The sequence below is a fragment of the Hyaena hyaena genome, unplaced genomic scaffold (assembly GCF_003009895.1).
Source record: "Hyaena hyaena isolate Hyena2069 unplaced genomic scaffold, ASM300989v1 scaffold_428, whole genome shotgun sequence".
Lineage (NCBI taxonomy): Eukaryota > Metazoa > Chordata > Mammalia > Carnivora > Hyaenidae > Hyaena > Hyaena hyaena.
In genome coordinates this window covers 303,168-322,527 of record NW_024081062.1, presented here as the reverse complement: position 1 = coordinate 322,527, position 19,360 = coordinate 303,168, and the positions used below count along the sequence as shown (strand labels likewise).

At 45.0% G+C, this 19,360-nt stretch overlaps 1 protein-coding gene across 1 annotated transcript; it reads left to right on the top strand.

Moving 5' to 3' along the window:
- The first annotated feature begins 14,596 nt into the window (after positions 1-14,596).
- Positions 14,597-17,417, top strand: PROP1 (PROP paired-like homeobox 1). The gene is made up of 3 exons (XM_039252809.1): positions 14,597-14,705; positions 15,886-16,118; positions 17,079-17,417. Exons 1-3 carry the CDS (start codon positions 14,597-14,599, stop codon positions 17,415-17,417), a joined length of 681 nt encoding a protein of 226 aa, XP_039108740.1.
- Positions 17,418-19,360: the final 1,943 nt, after the last annotated feature.

The window sequence follows — 19,360 nt, the reverse complement described above, 5'->3', positions numbered from 1 at the left end:
CCCCAATGTTCATAGCAGCACTCTCAACAGCTAAAACATGGAAAGAGCCTAAGTGTCCATCAACGGACGAATGGATCAAGAAGATGTGGTTTATCTATACCATGGAATACTCCATGGCAATGAGAAAGAATGAAATCTGGTCACGTGTAGCAACATGGATGGACCTTGAGGGTGTTATGCTGAGCGAAGTAAGTCAGGCAGAGAAGGACAAATATCATACGTTTGCACATATAGGAGGATTAGGAGGAACTTAACGGAGGACCATGGAGGAGAAGAAGGGGGGAAATGGGGGAAAGGCAGAGAGGAAACCATGAGAGACTCTTGAATGCTGGGAACAAAATGAGGACTGATGGGTGGGGGGGGGAGGGGGAAGATGGGCATGGAGGGGGGCACTTGTGGGAATGAGGAGTGGGTGTTATATGGAAACCAACTTGACAATAAACTATTTGTTAAAAAAATAATAAATTACTAATCATGTTAATTTTTAAAAAAAAGAACTAAAACCTGGGCTGGTAAGCAGAAGGAGGAAAGGGAGGAGACTCACAGGTTAAGTGCGTTGACTGGCTGGGGCAACAGATGTTACAGGTATAATTTTAAGGGGTTTTGTTATAGGATGGTTGTAATATAGCAATGGTGAAGTGTCCTAGCGTTTCCAGAGTTAAATTAGTAAAACCATTGTAAAATTCTGAGATCTGAAGGCATTTCCTCATAAGTAGTATCACAGGATTAAAGTGTGGAAAGGCAGTACCAGGCTGTAGCCAGAGCTGCTGAAAGTAGGCGCTCCAGGGAAAGGATGCTTGATGGGGGACGTAGAAGTGGGAGGGCAGGGCTTGCGTCAAGGAAAACCCAAAGCTGGGGGTGCATGGCTGGTGCAGTTGGTTAAACATCTGACTCTTGATCTTGGCTCAGGTCTTGATCTCATGATCTCATGATTCGTGAGTTCCATTCTGTTTCGGGCTCTGTGCTGATCACACAGACCTTTGCTGGGGATTCTGTCCCTCCTCCTCTCTGCCCCACCCTGCTTGTGTTTTCTCTCTTAAAATAAACTTAAAAAAATAAAAAAAATATATTGTTCGATCTCCCTCTGCAATAGTTATTTATAACAAAACAAAACAAAGTTGTATTTATGCAGCCTTTTCCCTTGTGCCCTGAACAGCACATGTAAATATTCTGGTCTTAATTGCAGGTTGTTCCTCATAATGGAAATGGGAGTAAAAGCTGCAAGAGGTATAGCAGGATGGCGTGGGGCAGTTTCTCTTGGGAACTGTGGAAAAGGCCCCAAGCAGGTCAATAGGCTCTAAATAACCCAAACTCTGTGCCGGGAAGTCTGCCAGCATTAGGGTTAGCTCCCGCTGCTGGGATAATACTATCAGGAGCACACTTAATACTGCCCCCAACCCCCAAGTCCTGTTGTAAGAGAGATTAGAGCAGAAAAAGCAATGATTCTGAAGAAAGTCTGTGCCCTGTCATTACACTCCATGGGGAGAGGGAAGTGGGCTTCCAGGGCCCCAACTCTGAGGGGGAAGGCTTCTAAGAAAGTCCCACCAAAGACTGGAGATGCTTGCACCATGGGGAGACCATCAGTTGTTTTCCTGACTGGGCATATGGGCTTGCTGATCAGCCCTCCCTCTCCCGGAACAAGGAAGAGAAAACAGGCAGAGATTGGAGACTTGTGTTGGTGGCCCCTGTGGAAAATACGTGACATTTGTCTGTGCCTGCCAGGAGAGGGAGCTCTTCGGTAAGACACCTTGGCAGAAACGCCCTTTGGGTGGGGTTGGTGGAGGGGGCGGGCGGTTACAGAGGTTGAGTGAGAGCTGGGTCGGCTTGCTCTGAGACCCTCTGGTAATCCCTGGAAAACCTCTATGAGCAGCCCACAGAGATAAAAGCCCATAAGCGAGGGGCGCCTGGGTAGCTCAGTCCGTTAAGCATCCAACTTCGGCTCAAGTCATGATCTCCTGGTTCCCGAGTTCCTGAGTTTGAGCCCTGAGTTGGGCTCACTGCTGTCAGGGCAGAGCCCTCCATGGATCCTCTATCCGCCTCTCTGCTGCTCCCTCTCCTGTGCTTTCTCTCTCAAAAACAAACAAACAATAACAAAAGCCCATAAGTAAGACAGACAAGCCAGAAAAGCAGCAAATACCAGGAGAGGATGGACAGCTTTCTTACCTGGTCAAGGGGAGTTACCCCTACTGAATTTCCCTTCTCGCGCGCGCGCGCTCCAACTCCAGAAGAGCACATCAACCAGCATCTCTCTCCGCCACCACACTCCAAGCCAAAGCACATTGTGAGAGAGTGGAACACAAGAGATCGAAGATGTAGACTGTTCTTGGCTACCTAAAAGAGCCATTTTTATAAGTCTGAAATGGCTTAAAATGAAAGAATCTGGCCAGGATGTTTTGGGAAGAACTGCCAATAGAAGATCAATTACTAGAAAAAATAATCTCGTTTGATGGTCTAAACCCCAGCAGGTTGAGATTCCACGAGTAGGTGATATGGCAAATTCCTCTTACTCTGAATGGATATTCACCACCCACCCCTGAATTTTCATTCACTCTCCCAATGCAGCTTTCTGTTAGCAAGAAAGTGCCCTTACCAGTCCCCTCAGAATGATGCTCATTTTATATAACTATATACATATATATATTAGTTTTTTAAATGTTTTTATTTATTTCTGAGAGAGAGTATGTGTATGCAAGTAGGGGAGGGACAGAGACAGGGAGACACAGAATCCAAAGCAGGCTCTAGGCTCTGAATTGTCAGCCCAGAACCCAGTGCAGGGCTCAAACTCACGAACTGTGAGATCATGACCTGAGCCAAAGTCAGAGGCTTAACCGACTGAGCCACCCAGGCGCCCCTCTATAACTTACCTATGTGGATGCCTGGTTTCCTGCACTAATCTCTTCTGAGTCTCAGTAGCGCGTGGCTGTCTCTAAGACATCTGGCACATCTGCAGCAGAGTTGTGTTTCTGGACCTCAAAACCGGAGCTGCTGTGTGCCCAGATCCCAGCCCAAGCCAGGTCCCCTCTGTGGGGCTCTGTGTGGCATCCAAGTAGCCTCTCCTTCTGGGACACCTTGATTACATGGTCATAGACAATAGTGGATGGACAAACACAGGGAAGGAACTGGCAGAAAGGTGCAGAGTAGGGGCAGCATGAAAGAGTCTTGGATGTCTTCCAGAAAAGTCTCAGTTGTGGAGAGGGAGGGGGGCTCTTGGCCTGAGCTTCTGGACAGGACTTTTAGGAGCCTGCAGTCACTGACCCTAGCGCCACTAACCTGAGCTGTCTCCTTCCTCTCCTGCTGCTGTTTTTCTAGTCCACCTTGGAAACCTGTGTGCTCTGTCCTGCAGTGGGCAGCACATCCTGCAAAGGGAAAGGCTTGTACGTGTCAAACCAGGACACGTGCCCCCTTTGAACTTGGTCAGGTGCAGAGGGATTTCATGTATCTGCTTATCTGTGTGTTTGTCCCCACGTGAGTCTGTCTGTTGTTGGAGGTCCTGTGCCCTCACCTGCTTTTGCAGCCCTTCTTACCTGGCCGTTCTCTGCCTCTGTGACATGTGGTCATGGAACCCCCATGTCTACTGGCTCCTTGCTTGATGCTGGATGATTCGAAAGTGTCAGCCAGGGCTGAGGACTGAGGAACCTTTTCTCACCAAAGGAGAGTATTTCAAGTTAGACAATGTGGCTCTCTCAGGTCTGGCATGGATGATTGGGAACAAATAAACAGATCTTCCTTCCCTGGAGGTTAGGACTTTCTTCGGGACCAGGGCAGCCATAGTTGCTAAAGTTGAGCATCCCTAGGGTAGATTCCCCATGGCTTAGGTAGAGGCACACATACCAACCACTCTTCCTTCCTATTCTCTCTGGACCCAGCTATCTCTGTGGGAGGGGAACTCATTTTAGTGCTCAGACTTGATGCTTCCCACTGCCTCAAGAACATCTGGTGCCCATGCCACAGAACATACCCCATCTCTTGTTCCGTGCCCAAAATGGACCAGGAGAAAAATTGTAGAGCCAGTGAAATTGGCCCATATACACACATAGCAGCTGTGTTCTGTATACTTTGCTCCTGCATTGACTCTTTTATAATCTTTAAGGTTTTAGGACCCTGGATTCTTTCTTCTTTCAAATACCAAGTTTGATCTGATGATTTGTACTAAGTAATTAATTATGGTTTTTGTTGGTTTGTTTTTGTTTTTGCTTTTTGAGACAGAGAGAGATTGAGTACGCACAGGGAGGGGCAGAAGGAGAGGGAGAGGGAGAGAGAGAATCTTAAGCAGGCTCCATACCCAGCACAGAGCCTGCATCAGGTTCCCTCTCATGATCATGAGATCATGGAACCAAAACCGAGTCAAATGCTTAACCGACTGAACCACCCAGGTGCACCCCAAAGAAAATTATTATTAAGAGCAGAACCTCAAATTTGTGCTTTAATCTCTGTAATAGTGACTGTGTCCTTGCACAGGAAATCAGAGGCACCACCTAGAAATACTTGCCTGTAGACAGAGAATAGGGTATGCCAGGTATGAGCTGTGTATGTAGTCATTTAAATAGTTTTCTACTGGCTTTTGGAATTTGCGTGTGTATTTCTAAGTTTCTATTTGTATGTCAGACAAAAAGCAGTTTTTAAAAGGTGAATTTTTAAAACCTGGCTGGCTCAGTACGTAGAGTGTATAACTTCTGATTTTGGCGTTGTGAGTTCAGGCTCCATGTTAGATGGAGATTACTTAAAAAAATTTTTTTTAACCTTTAAAACAATATAATTAAATAATAAAAAAGGAAAAATTACACAGATATGAAGTTGGCAAAGATGTTTAGGTAAAAAATTAGAGAAGAAGAGTGACATGATTAATTACAGATAAAGCAGTAATTAACTAGAAGCATAAATCATAAAAGAGTAATATTTTATGATAATAGAGGAAAAACTCATAGAGGTTCATATGAAACATCATACAAAACAATATCACAATAGTTTCCATAAAGCAAAAGCTCATAAAAATTTTCAAAGAATTTGGCTAATATCTTAATGATAGCCTTTAATATACATTTCCCAGAATTTGATAGATAAGGTAGTTAATAAAAAATATGGTAGAGATTTTGTTTAAACAGCAAAGAAATTTTGATTTAAAATACATCTATGTCCACCCTGGAAATAGAGATTATACATTCTTTCTCAAGCTCAAGGAATAATCCCAAATATTGACCACTTTTTAGGCTACCAGAGTCCCCAAACAGTGATTTTATAGGATATATTCTTTTACAGTCCCCATTACATACTCAAAAATTGGTAACCAAAAATCCAAATCTAAAAAGAAATTCCAGCTGATAAAATGTAAGGCATTGTTTATAATTTTAATATCAAAAAGAATATTAAAGCCAAAATATAAGTTAAAGAAAAAATTAAAACTCTGTGGGGAAATGGCCTTCAATGCTTGTATTAATAATGAAGGAATATAAAAAATAAAGTATTTGACCAAGCATTTTTTATAAGTTTATTTATTTATTTATTTGGTAATCTTTGCACCCAATGTGGAGCTCAAACTCACGACCCTGACGGAGATCAAGTGTTGTGTGCTCTACCAACTGAGCCAGCCAGGCACCCCTGAAGCATTTTATTTTTAAATTGCTTTAGTCAAATAAATATATTAGCACAGCTTTAAAAGTTAAACAAGTCTTTAGATGGAAAACCAGTTCCCTAACCTTTCATCTCTCCACCCCTGGGTCTCACTGCCCAGTGTAAGCACTCATATTTTTCTAAATATTATACTTACAATGCTACTTTTTATTGAAGTATAGTTGACACATAATGTTACATTAGTTTCAGTTATATAATGCTTCTTTAAATTTTTTTTATTTTAGAGAGAGAGAGAGCGCCTGCATGCCAGTAGGGGAGAAGGGTAGGAGGAGAGAAAAAGAGAGAGTGAGGGAGTTTGAGTAGGGGAGAGGCGAATAAGGTGGGAAAGAGAGAGGCAGAGAGAGAGAGAGAGAGAGAGATTATCCTAAGCAGGCTCCACACTAATCCCATGCTCAATCCTGGGATCATGACCTGAGCCAAAATCAAGAGTCAGACATTTAACCCACTGAGCCACCCAGGCATCTCTATAATGCAATCTTTGATCTTTGATTTGCAATCTTATCTACTACTCTCTTCCCATTTGAAAGGGTGACTGTCTCATTTCCTCTTTCTCAAATCCTTTCAATACAGGCACATTGCAACTTGGGGGCATGTCAATATTTATTATTGACATTCTGACTCTCTTATACATTGTTGGAGTACTTATCTTAATTTTTTTCCTGTACAACTTTTGAATGTCCCTGAAATTAATCATTACCTATTTTTTTAAATTTGTTTGATTTTTATGCCTTTATTCTTCCCCTATTCCAAAATTAGTTCTTCCCGCTTTTGAGTTATATTTGATAAACAATAAATATTATTCATTTAAGGGTACACTTGGATGAGTTTTGATAGTTGTGTGCATGACCACAATCAAGATACAGAATGGTTCCATTATCCTAAAGGTTTTTCTTATTTCCCTTTACAGCTAGCACCCTCCCAGGACCACATAGGTTCTTTGATTTATTATATAAATTATTATATCAGTTTGCCAATGTCTATGAGAAATCCTGATGCAGCTTTGATTGAGATTGCATGGAATTTTATCAGTTAAGAATTGACAGCTTATGTCATCATCAAGACAGTATGGTATTGGCACAAAAACAGACACATAGACCAATGGAAGAGAATTGAGAACTCAGAATTGGACCCAAAAGTATACAGCCAACTAATCTTTGACAAAGCAGGAAAGAGTATCCAATGGAAAAAAGACAGCCTCTTTAACAGATGGTGCTGTGAGAACTGGACAGCAACATGCAGAAGAATGAAACTAGATCATTTTCTCACACCATACACCAAAATAAACTCAAAATGGATAAAGGACCTGAACGTGAGACAGGAAACCATCAAAACCCTAGAGGAGAAAGCAGGAAACAACCTCCTTGACCTCCACCACAGCAACTTCTTACTTGACACATCCCCAAAAGCAAGGGAATCGAGAGCAAAAATAAACTACTGGGACCTCATCAAGATTAAAAGCTTCTGCACGGCAAAGGAAACAATCCATAAAACTAATAGGCAACCAACGAAATGGGAAAAGATAGTTGCAAACGACTTATCAGATAAAGGGTTAATATCCAAAATCTATAAGGAACTCACCAAACTCCACACCCGAAAAACAGACAACCCAGTAAAGAAATGGGTAGAAGATATGAACAGACACTTCTCTAAAGAGGACATCCAGATGGCCAACAGACACATGAAACGATGCTCAGCATCCCTCCTCATCAGGGAAATACAAATCAAAACCACACCTCATGCCAGCCAGAGTGGCTAAAATGAGCAAATCAGAGAACTCTAGATGCTGGCGAGGATGTGGAGAAATGGGCACCCTCCTACACTGTTGGTGGGAATGTAAACTGGTGCAGCCCCTCTGGAAAACAGTGTGGAGGATCCTCAAAAAATTAACAATAGAACTCCCCTATGACCCAGCAATAACACTGCTAGGAATTTACCCAAGGGATACAGGAGTGTGGTTGCATAGGGGCACATATACCCCAATGTTCATAGCAGCACTCTCAACAATAGCCAAATCATGGAAAGAGCCTAAGTGTCCATCAACTTATGAATGGATCAAGAAGATTTGGTTTATCTATACAATGGAATACTACATGGTAATGAGAAAAAATGAAATCTGGCCATCTGTAGCAACATGGATGGAGCTTGAGGGTGTTAATGCTGAGTGAAATAAGTCAGGCAGAGAAGGACAAATACCATATATTTGCACGTATAGGAGGATTAGGAGGAAGTTAACAGAGGACCACGGGGGAGAAGAAGGGGGGGAAATGGTGGAGGAGAGGGAGAGAGGCAAACCATGAGAGACTCTTGAATGCTGAGAACAAACTGAGGACTCATGGGTGTGGGGGGCGAGGGGGGAGATGGGCATGGAGGAGGGCACTTGTGGGGATGAGCACTGGGTGTTATATGGAAACCAACTTGACAATAAACTATTTGTTAAAAGAAAAAAAAAAAGAATCGACAGCTTAACAATATTTAGTCTCCTGGCCTAAGAGTACAGAATATTTTTTCATTTTAAAAGGTTTTCTAAAAAAAATAAATAAGAGGTTTACTGTCTCTCATGGATGTTATTTTTAGTGTTTAGTGTACAGATTGCTCACATTTTTGACAGATTTAAACACTAAATATTTTACTTTTTAAAATGTTTTATTTATTTTTGAGAGAGAGAGAGAGAGAGAGAGAGAGAGACAGAGCATGAGTGGGGGAGGGGCAAAGAGAGAGGGAGACATAGAATCGGAAGCAGGCTCCAGGCTCCTAGCTGTCAGCACAGAGCCGGATGCGGGGCTCAAACCCACGAACCACGAGATCATGACCTGAGTCAAAGTTGATGCTTAACCAACTGAGCCACCCAGGTGCTCAAAAATATTTCTTATTTTAATGTTACTGTAAATGCTACTAATTTTTTAGTTTGAATTTTTACTATTTGTTTTTATATGATTTTATTTTTTAAAATTTTTTAATGTTTTATTTATTTCTGAGAGAGAGACAGCGTGAGCAGGGGAGGGTCAGAGAGAGAAAGAGACACAGAATCAGAAGCAGGCTCTAGGCTCTGAGCTAGTTGTCAGCACAAAGCCCGATGCAGGGCTCGAACCCACGAACCGTTTGATCATGACCTGAGCCGAAATCGGAGGCTTAACCGACTCAGTCACCCAGGTGCCCCATTTTTATATGATTTTTTAAAATTGATCTTGAATCCTGAAACTTTGTGAAACTCATTAATTAGCTCTAGTAGATTGTTTATAATTCCACCAGAAATTCTACATGAATGATTATTTTTTTCCACCCATACAGGCAGTTTTACTTCAGTCTTTCTAATCCAGATGCCTCTTAATAAAGATATTTTATGCTCACAACACTTCTAATACCAAATGCTTGGGTTTTGTCTTGATTTTTGTCTTTTCCCCCCCACACTGATGACCAGTTCTCTAACCCTCAGGACACCAACTCCGTGTCCTATAATTAAATTCAGCGTTGACACTATCCTGACCTAGCACAGACCCCAGAGGTTAGAGCTCTGTCCTACAAGGCTGCCCAACCTCAGATGCCAGTTGCAGGTGGTGTGTCCCCAGGTTACCCACACACTGTCTAATTTGGTGACAAATTGAGGTTTCCATGACCTCCTTCTCAGGATGGATAATTTGCTCTAATGGCTCACAGAACTCAAGGAAACACTTGACTTATTGTTACTGGTTTATTATAAAGGACATTATAAAAGATACAAATAAATAGCCAAATGGAGAGCCACCATAGGGAAAGGTCAAGGGTGGCTCTCATGCAGGATCTTTTGCCTCCATGGATTTTGGAGTGTGTCACCCTCCTGACATGCAGGTGCTCTCTGAAGCTCCCTGAATCCTGTCGTTGAGGAATTTTTATGGAGACTTTATTATGTAGCATGAATGGTTAAATCATTGGCCGTTGGTGATTAACTCAATCTCCGCTGACTCCTCCTTCCCTGGAGTTGGGGGACTGGGGCTAAAAGTTCCAACTGTCGGGCCCCTGGGTGGCTCAACACCCAGTTGGTTAAGCATCTGACTCTTGGTTTCAGCTCTCATGATCTCATGGTTTGTGGGTTCAAGCCCCGCATGGGGCTCTGTGCTGACAGTGTGGAGCCTGCTTGGGATTCTCTCTCTCCCTCTCTCTCTCTCTCTGCCCCTCCCCCCTCTCAAAATAAATAAACAAACATTTTCAATAAATGGTTCCAACTGTCTAATCACCTAGTTGGTTCCTCTGGCAACCAGCCCCCATCTGGAGACCATCTCGAGGTCCACCAAGAATCACTTTGTTAGCACACACTTAGGTAATATCCAAGGGCCTTATTATGCGTGACAAAATATGGTCAGGAAGTCCTGACCCATCACTCAGGAAATCCCAACAGTTTTCAAAGTTCATGTGCCAGGAACAAGGGAGGAAGATTAAATATATATGTCCAATTACATCACATTTTTATTTCTTTTTATTGCCTCATTATACTGGCTGGAACATCCAGTACAATATTATATGGAAGTGGTAAGAAGCTACATCACTGTCTTGTTTCTAATTTTAAGGGGGAAATTAAGTATGATGTTAGCTGGAGGTTTATCATATGTGACTTTAATCAAGTTCAGAAAATCTCCCTCTGTTCTTATTTTATTGAATGATTTTATTATGACTATATACTGAATTTTGTCTATTACATTTGCTATGGGCTGAGATCATTTTCCTTTTTAACTTAGAATTTTTCTGTTTTTTTAAATTTATTTTGAGATAGAGAGAGAGAGCACACATGCACGCAGTTACTCGCAAGTGGGAGAGGTGCAGAGAGAATCCCAAGCAGGCTCTGCACTGTCAACAGAGTCCCATGTGGGGCTCAAACTCAGGAACTGTGAGATCATCATCTGAGCCGAAGTTGAACTCCTAACTGACTGATCCACCCAAATGCCCCGTTTTTTACCTTATTAATACAATGAATTACACGGATTGGATTTCTAATGTTAATCCAACCTTGCATTCCTGGGGTAAAGCCCATTTAGTCATATGTATTATCTAATTTAGATATGATGGGATTTGAGTTTCTGAAGTTTTATCTAGGATTGTTGAATCTGTATTCATAAAGGACATTGGTCTGTTATTATAATGTTTTATAAAATGAATTGGGAAGCACTCACACCTTTTCAATTTTCTGAAAATTGAAAGAGTTCTATTATATATTTTTTTGCTTACAATTATCTTATTTTTTTACAGATAGTTTATTGTCAAGTTGGTTTCCATATAACACCCGGCGCTCATCCCCACAAGTGTATTATATATTTCTTAAAAGTTTCATAGAATTCATCAGTTGAAGCTATCTGGGCATAAAGTGTTAAGTGTGGGAATTTTTTTCAACCACAAATTCCATTATTAATTAGATATAGAGCTAGTTTAGTTATCTGTTGTTGAGTTAGCTTTGCTAGATTGTCTTTCATAAAATTGTACATTTCATTGGGGTGCCTTTGTGGCTTAGTTGGTTGAGCATCCGAATTAGGTCAGGCCATGATTTCACAGTTTTTGGGTTCGAGCCCCATGTCAGGGTCTGTGCTGACAGCTCAGAGCCTGAAGCCTATCTCAGATTCTTTTTCTCCCTTTCTCTCTACCTTTCTCCTGCTCATGCTCTGTCTCTCCCTCTCTCTGTCTCAAAATCAAACATTTAAAAATTTTAAATTGTCCATTTCATCTAATTTATCAACTTTAGTGGAATAAAGCTGTTCATAATAATCTCTTATTATCCATTTATTTTTACAAATAGTTTATTGTCAAGTTGGTTTCCATATAACACCCACTGCTCATTCCCACAAGTGCCCTCGTCCATGCCCATCAACCCCCATTCCCTCCCCCCACCCCCATCAGCCCTCAGTTTGTTCTTGGCATTCAAGACTCTCATGGTTTGCCTCTCTCCCTTTCCCCCACCATTTCCCCCCTTCTTCTCCCCCTTGTTCCTCAGTTCAGTTCCTCCTAATCCTCCTATACGTGCAAACATATGGTATTTGTCCTTCTCTGCCTGACTTATTTCGCTCAGCATAACACCCTCAAGTTCCATCCATGTTGCTACACGTGGCCAGATTTCATTTTTTCTCATTGCCATGTAGTATTCCATTGTATAGATAAACCACATCTTCTTGATCCATTTGTCAGTTGATGGACACTTAGGCTGAAAAGCCAAAAATTAAGTCCTCCATTAAGAGAAACTTCGGGCTGCACGTAGCCCCAGTCCCAGTCCCAGGAAAAGCCTCAGACTGTTCAAGGCTAGAGCCATCCTCCACCGCCCTCAGATCGGCTAATCAAAAAGTAAAAAGAGGGGCGCCTGGGTGGCTTAGTCTGTTAAGCGTCCGACTTTCGCTTAGGTCATTATCTCGCGGTTCGTGGGTTCGAGCCCCGCGTCCGGCTCTGTGCTGACTGCCAGCTCAGAGCCTGGAGCCTGTTTCAGTCTGTGACTCCCTCTCTCTCTGACCTTCTCCTGCTCACACTGTCTCTCTCTCTCCTAGAAATAAATAAAACATTTTAAAAAAAAAAAGTAAAAAGAAACATTCCTATGATCTGAGTCAAAGCTGGGAACTGCAGATACAAACTAGCCAATTTCTCACCACTTGTCTGAACCCCACGTGGGCCCTTTGAACTCACTTCACAATTGGTCATTTTCAAAGGATTCTCAAAAGTCATGATTGGGTCCCACCAAAAGTAATGAACACCTCACAGATACTGAATGGTCAAAGCTGTAATTGTAATTGGTGCTTATGTGATGATGCTACATGTACTGTAACAACCCCATCCACCCCATCCCTTACTCCTTAAAAACCCTGTTCGCTATTGTTCTTCGCTTCACCTTGCTGCCATGACACTGGTAGGCTGGTGAGCCCCTGCTCGAGCTTGTAATAAAGACCCTTTTGTATTTGCATCGATGCTGGCTCCTTGGAGGTCTCTGGGACTCACGATTCGGGCACAACATGGCTCTTTCCATGTTTTGGCTATTGTTGAGAGTGCTGCTATGAACATTGGGGTACATGTGCCCCTATGCAACTGCACTCCTGTATCCTTTGGGTAAACTCCTAGCAGTGCTATTGCTGGGTCATAGGGGAGTTCTATTGTTAATTTTTTGAGGAGCCTCCACACTGTTTTCCAGAGGGGCTGCACCAGTTTACATTCCCACCAACAGTGTAAGAGGGTGCCCGTTTCTCCACATCCTCGCCAGCATCTAGAGTTCTCTGATTTGCTCATTTTAGCCACTCTGACTGGCGTGAAGTGGTATCTCAGTGTGGTTTTGATTTGTATTTCCCTGATGAGGAGGGACGCTGAGTATCGTTTCATGTGTCTGTTGGCCATCTGGATGTCCTCTTTGGAGAAGTGTCTGTTCATATCTTCTGCCCATTTCTTCACTGGATTGTTTTTTGGGTGTGGAGTTTGGTGAGTTCCTTATAGATTTTGGATCCTAACCCTTTACAAGATTCTGCATTTCTAACAGGCTCTCATGTGCTGTTGATGCTGCTGATTGTGGACCATACTGTAAGCATCAAGATCCTGGAGGATTATTATTATTATTATTATTTTGGTCTTAAATTGTCAGGGTGCTTTTCAAAAGATGTGTGCGAAAGATGAGGATGACCATGGTGATTCAGACTGTCCTTTCCAAGAGGGGAAGGGTGTCCTCATTAGGTTAGAGTGTCCTGAGAGATTAGAAACTTATGGCAGGGACAGGGGGACCTTCTAATAGAAGCAGAACGTTCTGGATTTCAGCATGTCCTAGAGAATCCTAGAGTCCTGGGGTATCAGGTTGTCTTTAAAGGGTCAGGATCTCCTGGAGATGCCAGAATGTACTGTCTGGGTCTAAGGAATCTCAAGAAGCAGAATATCATGCTTCTGGAATGCTGGGTGCTTCAGCATTTCCCTGAAGACTCAGAATGTGAGGATGTCATGGGAATCTCATTCTCTTGCAGAGTCCTAAAGTCCAGGCAGTCAGGATGTACCTGGAATTCCTAGGCTCTTGAAGGTCAAGGTTTTCTGAATGTCTGGGTGACCGTGGAAGGCCATGGAGTCCCAGGAATTCTGAGTGAGTGAGGAGGTGACATTTGGGAGAGGAAAGCAGACAGTCCTTGAGAACTATGGTGTCCTGGAGACTCAGCCCCTGGTTCAGGTTGTCCTGAGGTGGGGGGGAGGGGGTGCATCTAGTATATTCTGAAAATCAGGGTGTCTAGGAGGGGCCAGAATGCACTTGTGTCATTTAGTTTTTTAGTTTCCTGGAAACAGATCCTTGGATATCACCCACATGCTGAGATGCCAGGCAGGCCTTGCCCCTGGCCCGCATTCTGGTGCAATCCTGCACCCCCTGTCCCCACGGTGGGGTTCTGGGGAAGGGTCTTTGGGGGAATACATTTTCTTACCCTGCCTGCTCCCAGAAGGGGATTTAACAGGACAAAAGAACTTGGTCCTCTGGGAATATGAGCTCTTGGCCCCAGTCCCTGGACCCTCCAACTGAGCACCTTCCCTCATCCGGCTTGTGATCCTCCCCTGATGAAGGGGGCTCTGGTGACCAGGCAATGATTGGATGGGCCCCCAGGGGCGAGGGGCAGGTCACTCCTCCAAGGCTCAGGGAGAAAGAGGTGGTGTGGGATTGCAGGCTGGGAAAGGAGGCAGCTGAGAGCAAAGGGAGAGAGACAAGGGGCAGGCAGCGGAAAGTAGAAGCCAAAACAGAGAAGCAGGGTGGGGGCAAGGCAGAGAGAATGCGATGTTACTCAAGCGAAGGAATGGGGAATTAGGGGGGAAATGAGAAAACGGGAGAGACCGTGAGAAAGGCAAAGATATCCATCTGTATCTCCATCCACACAGAGAGCGAGAGGCAGAAAGAGGGAGAAGGAGCGAGATAAACAGGCATAGAGGGGAACAGCAGGACCAGAGAAAGACTGACCCAGGCTCAGAGACCAGGGGACACAGGAGCCTGGACCTTCTTTGGTCTTTGTGGTTAGTCATGGAAGCAGAAGGGAGGAGTGAGCAGGGTAAGCAGAAGAAGGGGCGACTTTGCAACAGCCTCTGGCCCGAGGGCTACCCCGCCGCTGGGACTCTGACCTCCACGGTGGGTGAGTGAATCTCCGGGGTAGTCCTGAGGAGGCAGTCCATGAGGGGGCTTTATGCTTAGGTTCCTTGGGGTGCAATGGCTCCCCACGAGGAAGGTGAGGAGGGGAGACAAAAAACAGCCCCCCAGAATGCTAAAAACCTTGGACATCTTAGCGAGCACGGGGAGGGACCACACCTTTGCTTTACAGGCCCTGGCGCTGATGGACTGCCGAACAGCACACATTGGGGTGGACAGAGGCGACCCTGAAATCTGGCTCCTCATTCCTGACCTCGTGGTTGCCCACTGCCCTGCCTCCTCTGAGATGGGCAGCTGGAGGGGCCAGGGCTTTGGATCCCAAGAGAGCAGGGGACCGCCAGCGGCTCAATGCGTGTGTCCCCAAGGTGGACAGTTGAGCCCCGGGTGGGAGCCGCTCCCTCGGTCCCCATGGGGATGGGTGCCTCAGCTCCAGACATCTCCTTTTCTCAGTGTGCACCTTCCAGGTGTTTCCTTTCGCTCCGTGTCCTCTCTTCCCTGCTGGCTCTCAGACTAATTAGTGTGGGGGCTTAGTGAGCCTGTGGGGAGGAGAGGCAAGCCTTTCCCACGAGCTCAGGTTCCTGCAGCCCGGTTGTGGCCGGGCCAGGGGAGAAGATGAAATGTAGGTGAGGGGAGGGTGTGTCTGAGGGGAAGAGGGAGGAATGTTTCATCCTCCCAGGTGAAGAAGGCTGAACGAGATTGGGAGCAGTCTAGGGAACGGAGAAGGTGACCAAGGTGACAGTGAGCCTTGAGAGCAGTGAACAACTCACAGGGGTCCTACAGACCCGGCAGTTTGTTACTGTGTCAAAGCCAATAAGATCCCCAAGGTGAGACCCAGGAGGACAGTACATGCGTCCAGACAGGCGACAGGGACAGGGAGGGGCGCACGTTGCATGGGAATGTTCCATGGGCCTGGGTTTACAGGAGGCAGAAGTGCCCAGGGTGGGAAGTGAGTCTCAGGGATGACTGCCTGTGGGGAGCAGAGGCCAGGATAGCGCCCTCAGAGGTGAAGCTGGGGCTCAGGTGGAGCTGGATCCATCCCCTTTGAAGAGCTAAGTTTTCCGGGCGCGAGGGGACAGAGGGGTGGATCTGGGCGGACCTGCATCCGATGTTCAGGATGGACGGGTGGGTCCACCCCGCACAACCTCTACCCTCCCCTCCATCCTCAGACATGAGCCCTCGGCCCTACAGGAGCCTCTCTGGTGTCGGAGTGCGGAGACCACGGCTTTCCCCGCAAGGCGCGCAGAGGGGTCGCCTGCACTCCCGGCGCCGCCACCGAACCACCTTCAGCCCAGCGCAGCTGGAACAGCTGGAGGCAGCCTTTGGGAGGAATCAGTACCCTGACATTTGGGCCCGAGAGGGCCTCGCCCGGGACACAGGCCTCAGCGAGGCTAGAATTCAGGTGACGCCTCAAGATCCCCCCACTTCTCCTGGGAAGACATGTAGATTTGGTGCTTGGGAGATAAATTCTCATAAGGCGTTAGAACCCAAGCCTCACCATTCCCCAGAGCACGGCCTCGACCAGCAGTCAACATAACCCCACCTACATTGGGACTGTCACTTGAATGAAACCCTAAGCTCTAACCTTATCTAACTGGAGTTTCAACACCCTACCCTCAACCTTAATAGGAATGTGAATTCTAGGCACCTTGGCAGCTCAGCAGGTTAAGCCTCTGACTCTTGATTTTGGCTCAGGTCACAATCTCACAGTGTGTGGATTTGAGCCCCACATTGGGCTCCCTGCTGTCAGTGGGAGCCTGCTTCCGATCTTCTGTCTCCCTTTTTCTCTGTCCTTTCCCTACTCATGCAAGCTCTCTCTCTCAAGAATAAATCAAATATTTAAATAGTGATGTGAATTCTAACAGAAATTCAATCTCAACTGTTTGCATGCATATGTACCCTTGTCCCTACCCATGGCCTTGAAACTCGGCCAGCCTGATGTGCCTTCCATCCAAACCATAGAGATTATCTTAAGTATAACCCCTTGCCCCTAAATCCTGCAGTGTCTATAACAATAAAATTCATCTCTAATAATCCTTGGGGAAGCTTCCTATTCTCTGTGGAGGGAAAATGCCATTGTGCCATATTGATCTCTTTCATGTTGCAAGAGTTGACATTTCTTAACTCACCCAAATTTGTAGTATGGCAAAATTTAGACACAGGTTGGGAGTGGGTCTCGCTTTGTTAGTCTAGGCCCAGCTCACCTATGTCTTTGGGAAGAGCTTTACTTCCTCTGCAGTGTCGGAGAGGCTTATGCTCTGTACCTGAACCTTCTGTCATTGAAGGGGAGCGGGGCTCTGATGTGACAGGACCACCTATTTGAGAGAGAGGCTCTGATGTGGCTATTCTTCTCCTTCCTCAGGTCTGGTTCCAGAACCGCAGAGCTAAGCAGAGGAAGCAAGAGCGGTCGCTGCTCCAGCCACTGGCCCAGCTGTCTCCTGCCACCTTCTCTGGCTTCTTGCCCGAGTCCCCTGCCTGCCCCTACTCCTACCCAACACCACCTGCACCCATGACCTGCTTCCCTCACCCCTACAACCACGCCCTTCCCTCACAGCCCTCCACAGGCAGTTCCTTTGCTCGGCCCCCCCAGTCTGAAGACTGGTACCCCACCTTGCACCCAACCCCCACTGGTCATCTGCCCTGTCCCCCGCCCCCAACCATGCTTCCCCTCAGCCTTGAGCCACCAAAGTCCTGGAACTAAGGTTGAACAGGAGCTGATAAGGTAATCTCCCAGCCTGTGGCCCTGGTGAAACTCAGAGAAAGCTGGGTGGCTTCTTCGCTTCCTTCTAAGTAAGGATCAAGTAGAAATTTGGACAGCTCACAATGGGAATTTTAAAATGGGAGATCTAAAGAAGGTATGCTGAGGTGATTAGTTGAAGGAATTTGGGGGGTGAACCTACTAGAAGATACAGATAAAATGCTCAGTGGAGGTGACCGGGTGGAAGGGTGGTATTGATGATGGAAGCAATTGTTGCTACTAGTGAGTGGAAATTATTGAACTTGATAGAACTTTCGGGGCATCATTGATGGACATGACAATTGAAGATCTTCACCCAGCGGTTTCTAGCTGATTTCAGTAAGGCTTTTGATTTAAAATCTACTTGCTTATCCCCCATCACCCACCCCACCACCCAAACCAGTCACTAACTTTTGTTCATTAATGTTCTAGAAATATCTCTTGAATTTCACCTTTTCTGGCCCCATATCTTCTAACTAATCCTACTCAATGGCCCCCTTAGCTACAGCCTCTCCCATTGCCACCAGACCTTGCAAATCTGATCATCACAGATTGGTTCTCCAATGTCTTATAAAAAAAATAAGAAGATCTGAGTCTCCAATGTTACCTTCACCTGACTTTTAAATCAACCACATCTTGGGGTGTCTGGGTGGCTCAGTCGTTTAAGCTTCCCACTTTGGCTCAGGTGGTGATCTCACGGTTGGTGTGTTCGAGCCCCATGTCGGGTTCTGTGCGGACAGCTTGGAGCCTGGAACCTGCTTCAGATTCTGTGTCTTATTCCTTCTTGGCCCCTCCCTGCTTGTGCCCTGTCTTTCAAAAATAAATAAATGTAAAAAAATTTTAATCAATCACGTGTTGAAACATATGTGGTTTCTGATAGAGAAGAAACAATTTGATTTAGGGCTGACTTTTCCAAAAATGCCAACCGTGAGTCTTAAGGCTCGCAAGTGGTCATTCCCAGGAAGAAACTAGCCATGAATTGCCAGCCGTGACCTGAGCCCTCCTGATAGAACCATGGTGTGGTCTAGCTGGTGGCACCATTTATATACCATATGGCTTATAATGTACTTACTTTACTGAAAATTTACTTACTTATATGTAGGCCTACCTTACTTATTGTCAGACTCATAGAAAAATTCTGAGTACATAAGCCCTTAGGGCTTGGATATTCATGTTATTTGTAGTTTTATACATGACCCTGGAGTCAAACCTCCTTATTATACCTTTGCTCTCCCATGTAATATGCCCTTGGGCCAGACTGCCTTCCAAAACATCATACCAGTTTGCATGCCTCCCAGAAGTACCCAAGTGTCAGTTTTAGCCCATTCTTGTTGGCCTTTACCATTTTTGACATTTTTCACTGAGCGATGTCTCCTTGGTGATTATTTGTACATTTTTGTTTAATCGATCGCTAGTGAGGGTCCAACAGTTTGGTGTTTATTGGCAATTTATATTTTTTCTGCATCACTTCTCTGGGGCATTTGTGTATTGATAGAATCCTCATTTATTGGTGATGGGGAGCTTTTGTGCAGTAGGGATATAAATATCTGGTCGTATATGTTGCAGCTGTTTTTGGCCATTTGCTATTTGTGTTTTAGCCTTTTATTTTTTGTAGTAGTTGTTGTTGTTCTGATCCAGGCATCCTTTATTCCGTGACCAACCACTGCTGCATCGAAGCCACAGTACACAAACCACAACCTGGCCATGCAACAATCTGAGGTTTATAGTACATTGAAGGCTTTTATATTTGAAAAGAAAAATTAAAATAAAACCAAAGAACCCCCAAACGCAAACCCCCAACCAAGATGAGTAGCGTAGCAATTTTTAAGCATCTTACATTTCTGATGCTTAGTCGGTGCAATTCCAGTGTCAAAACCCAATTAAGTCCTAAACTAGAAAGATTGGCT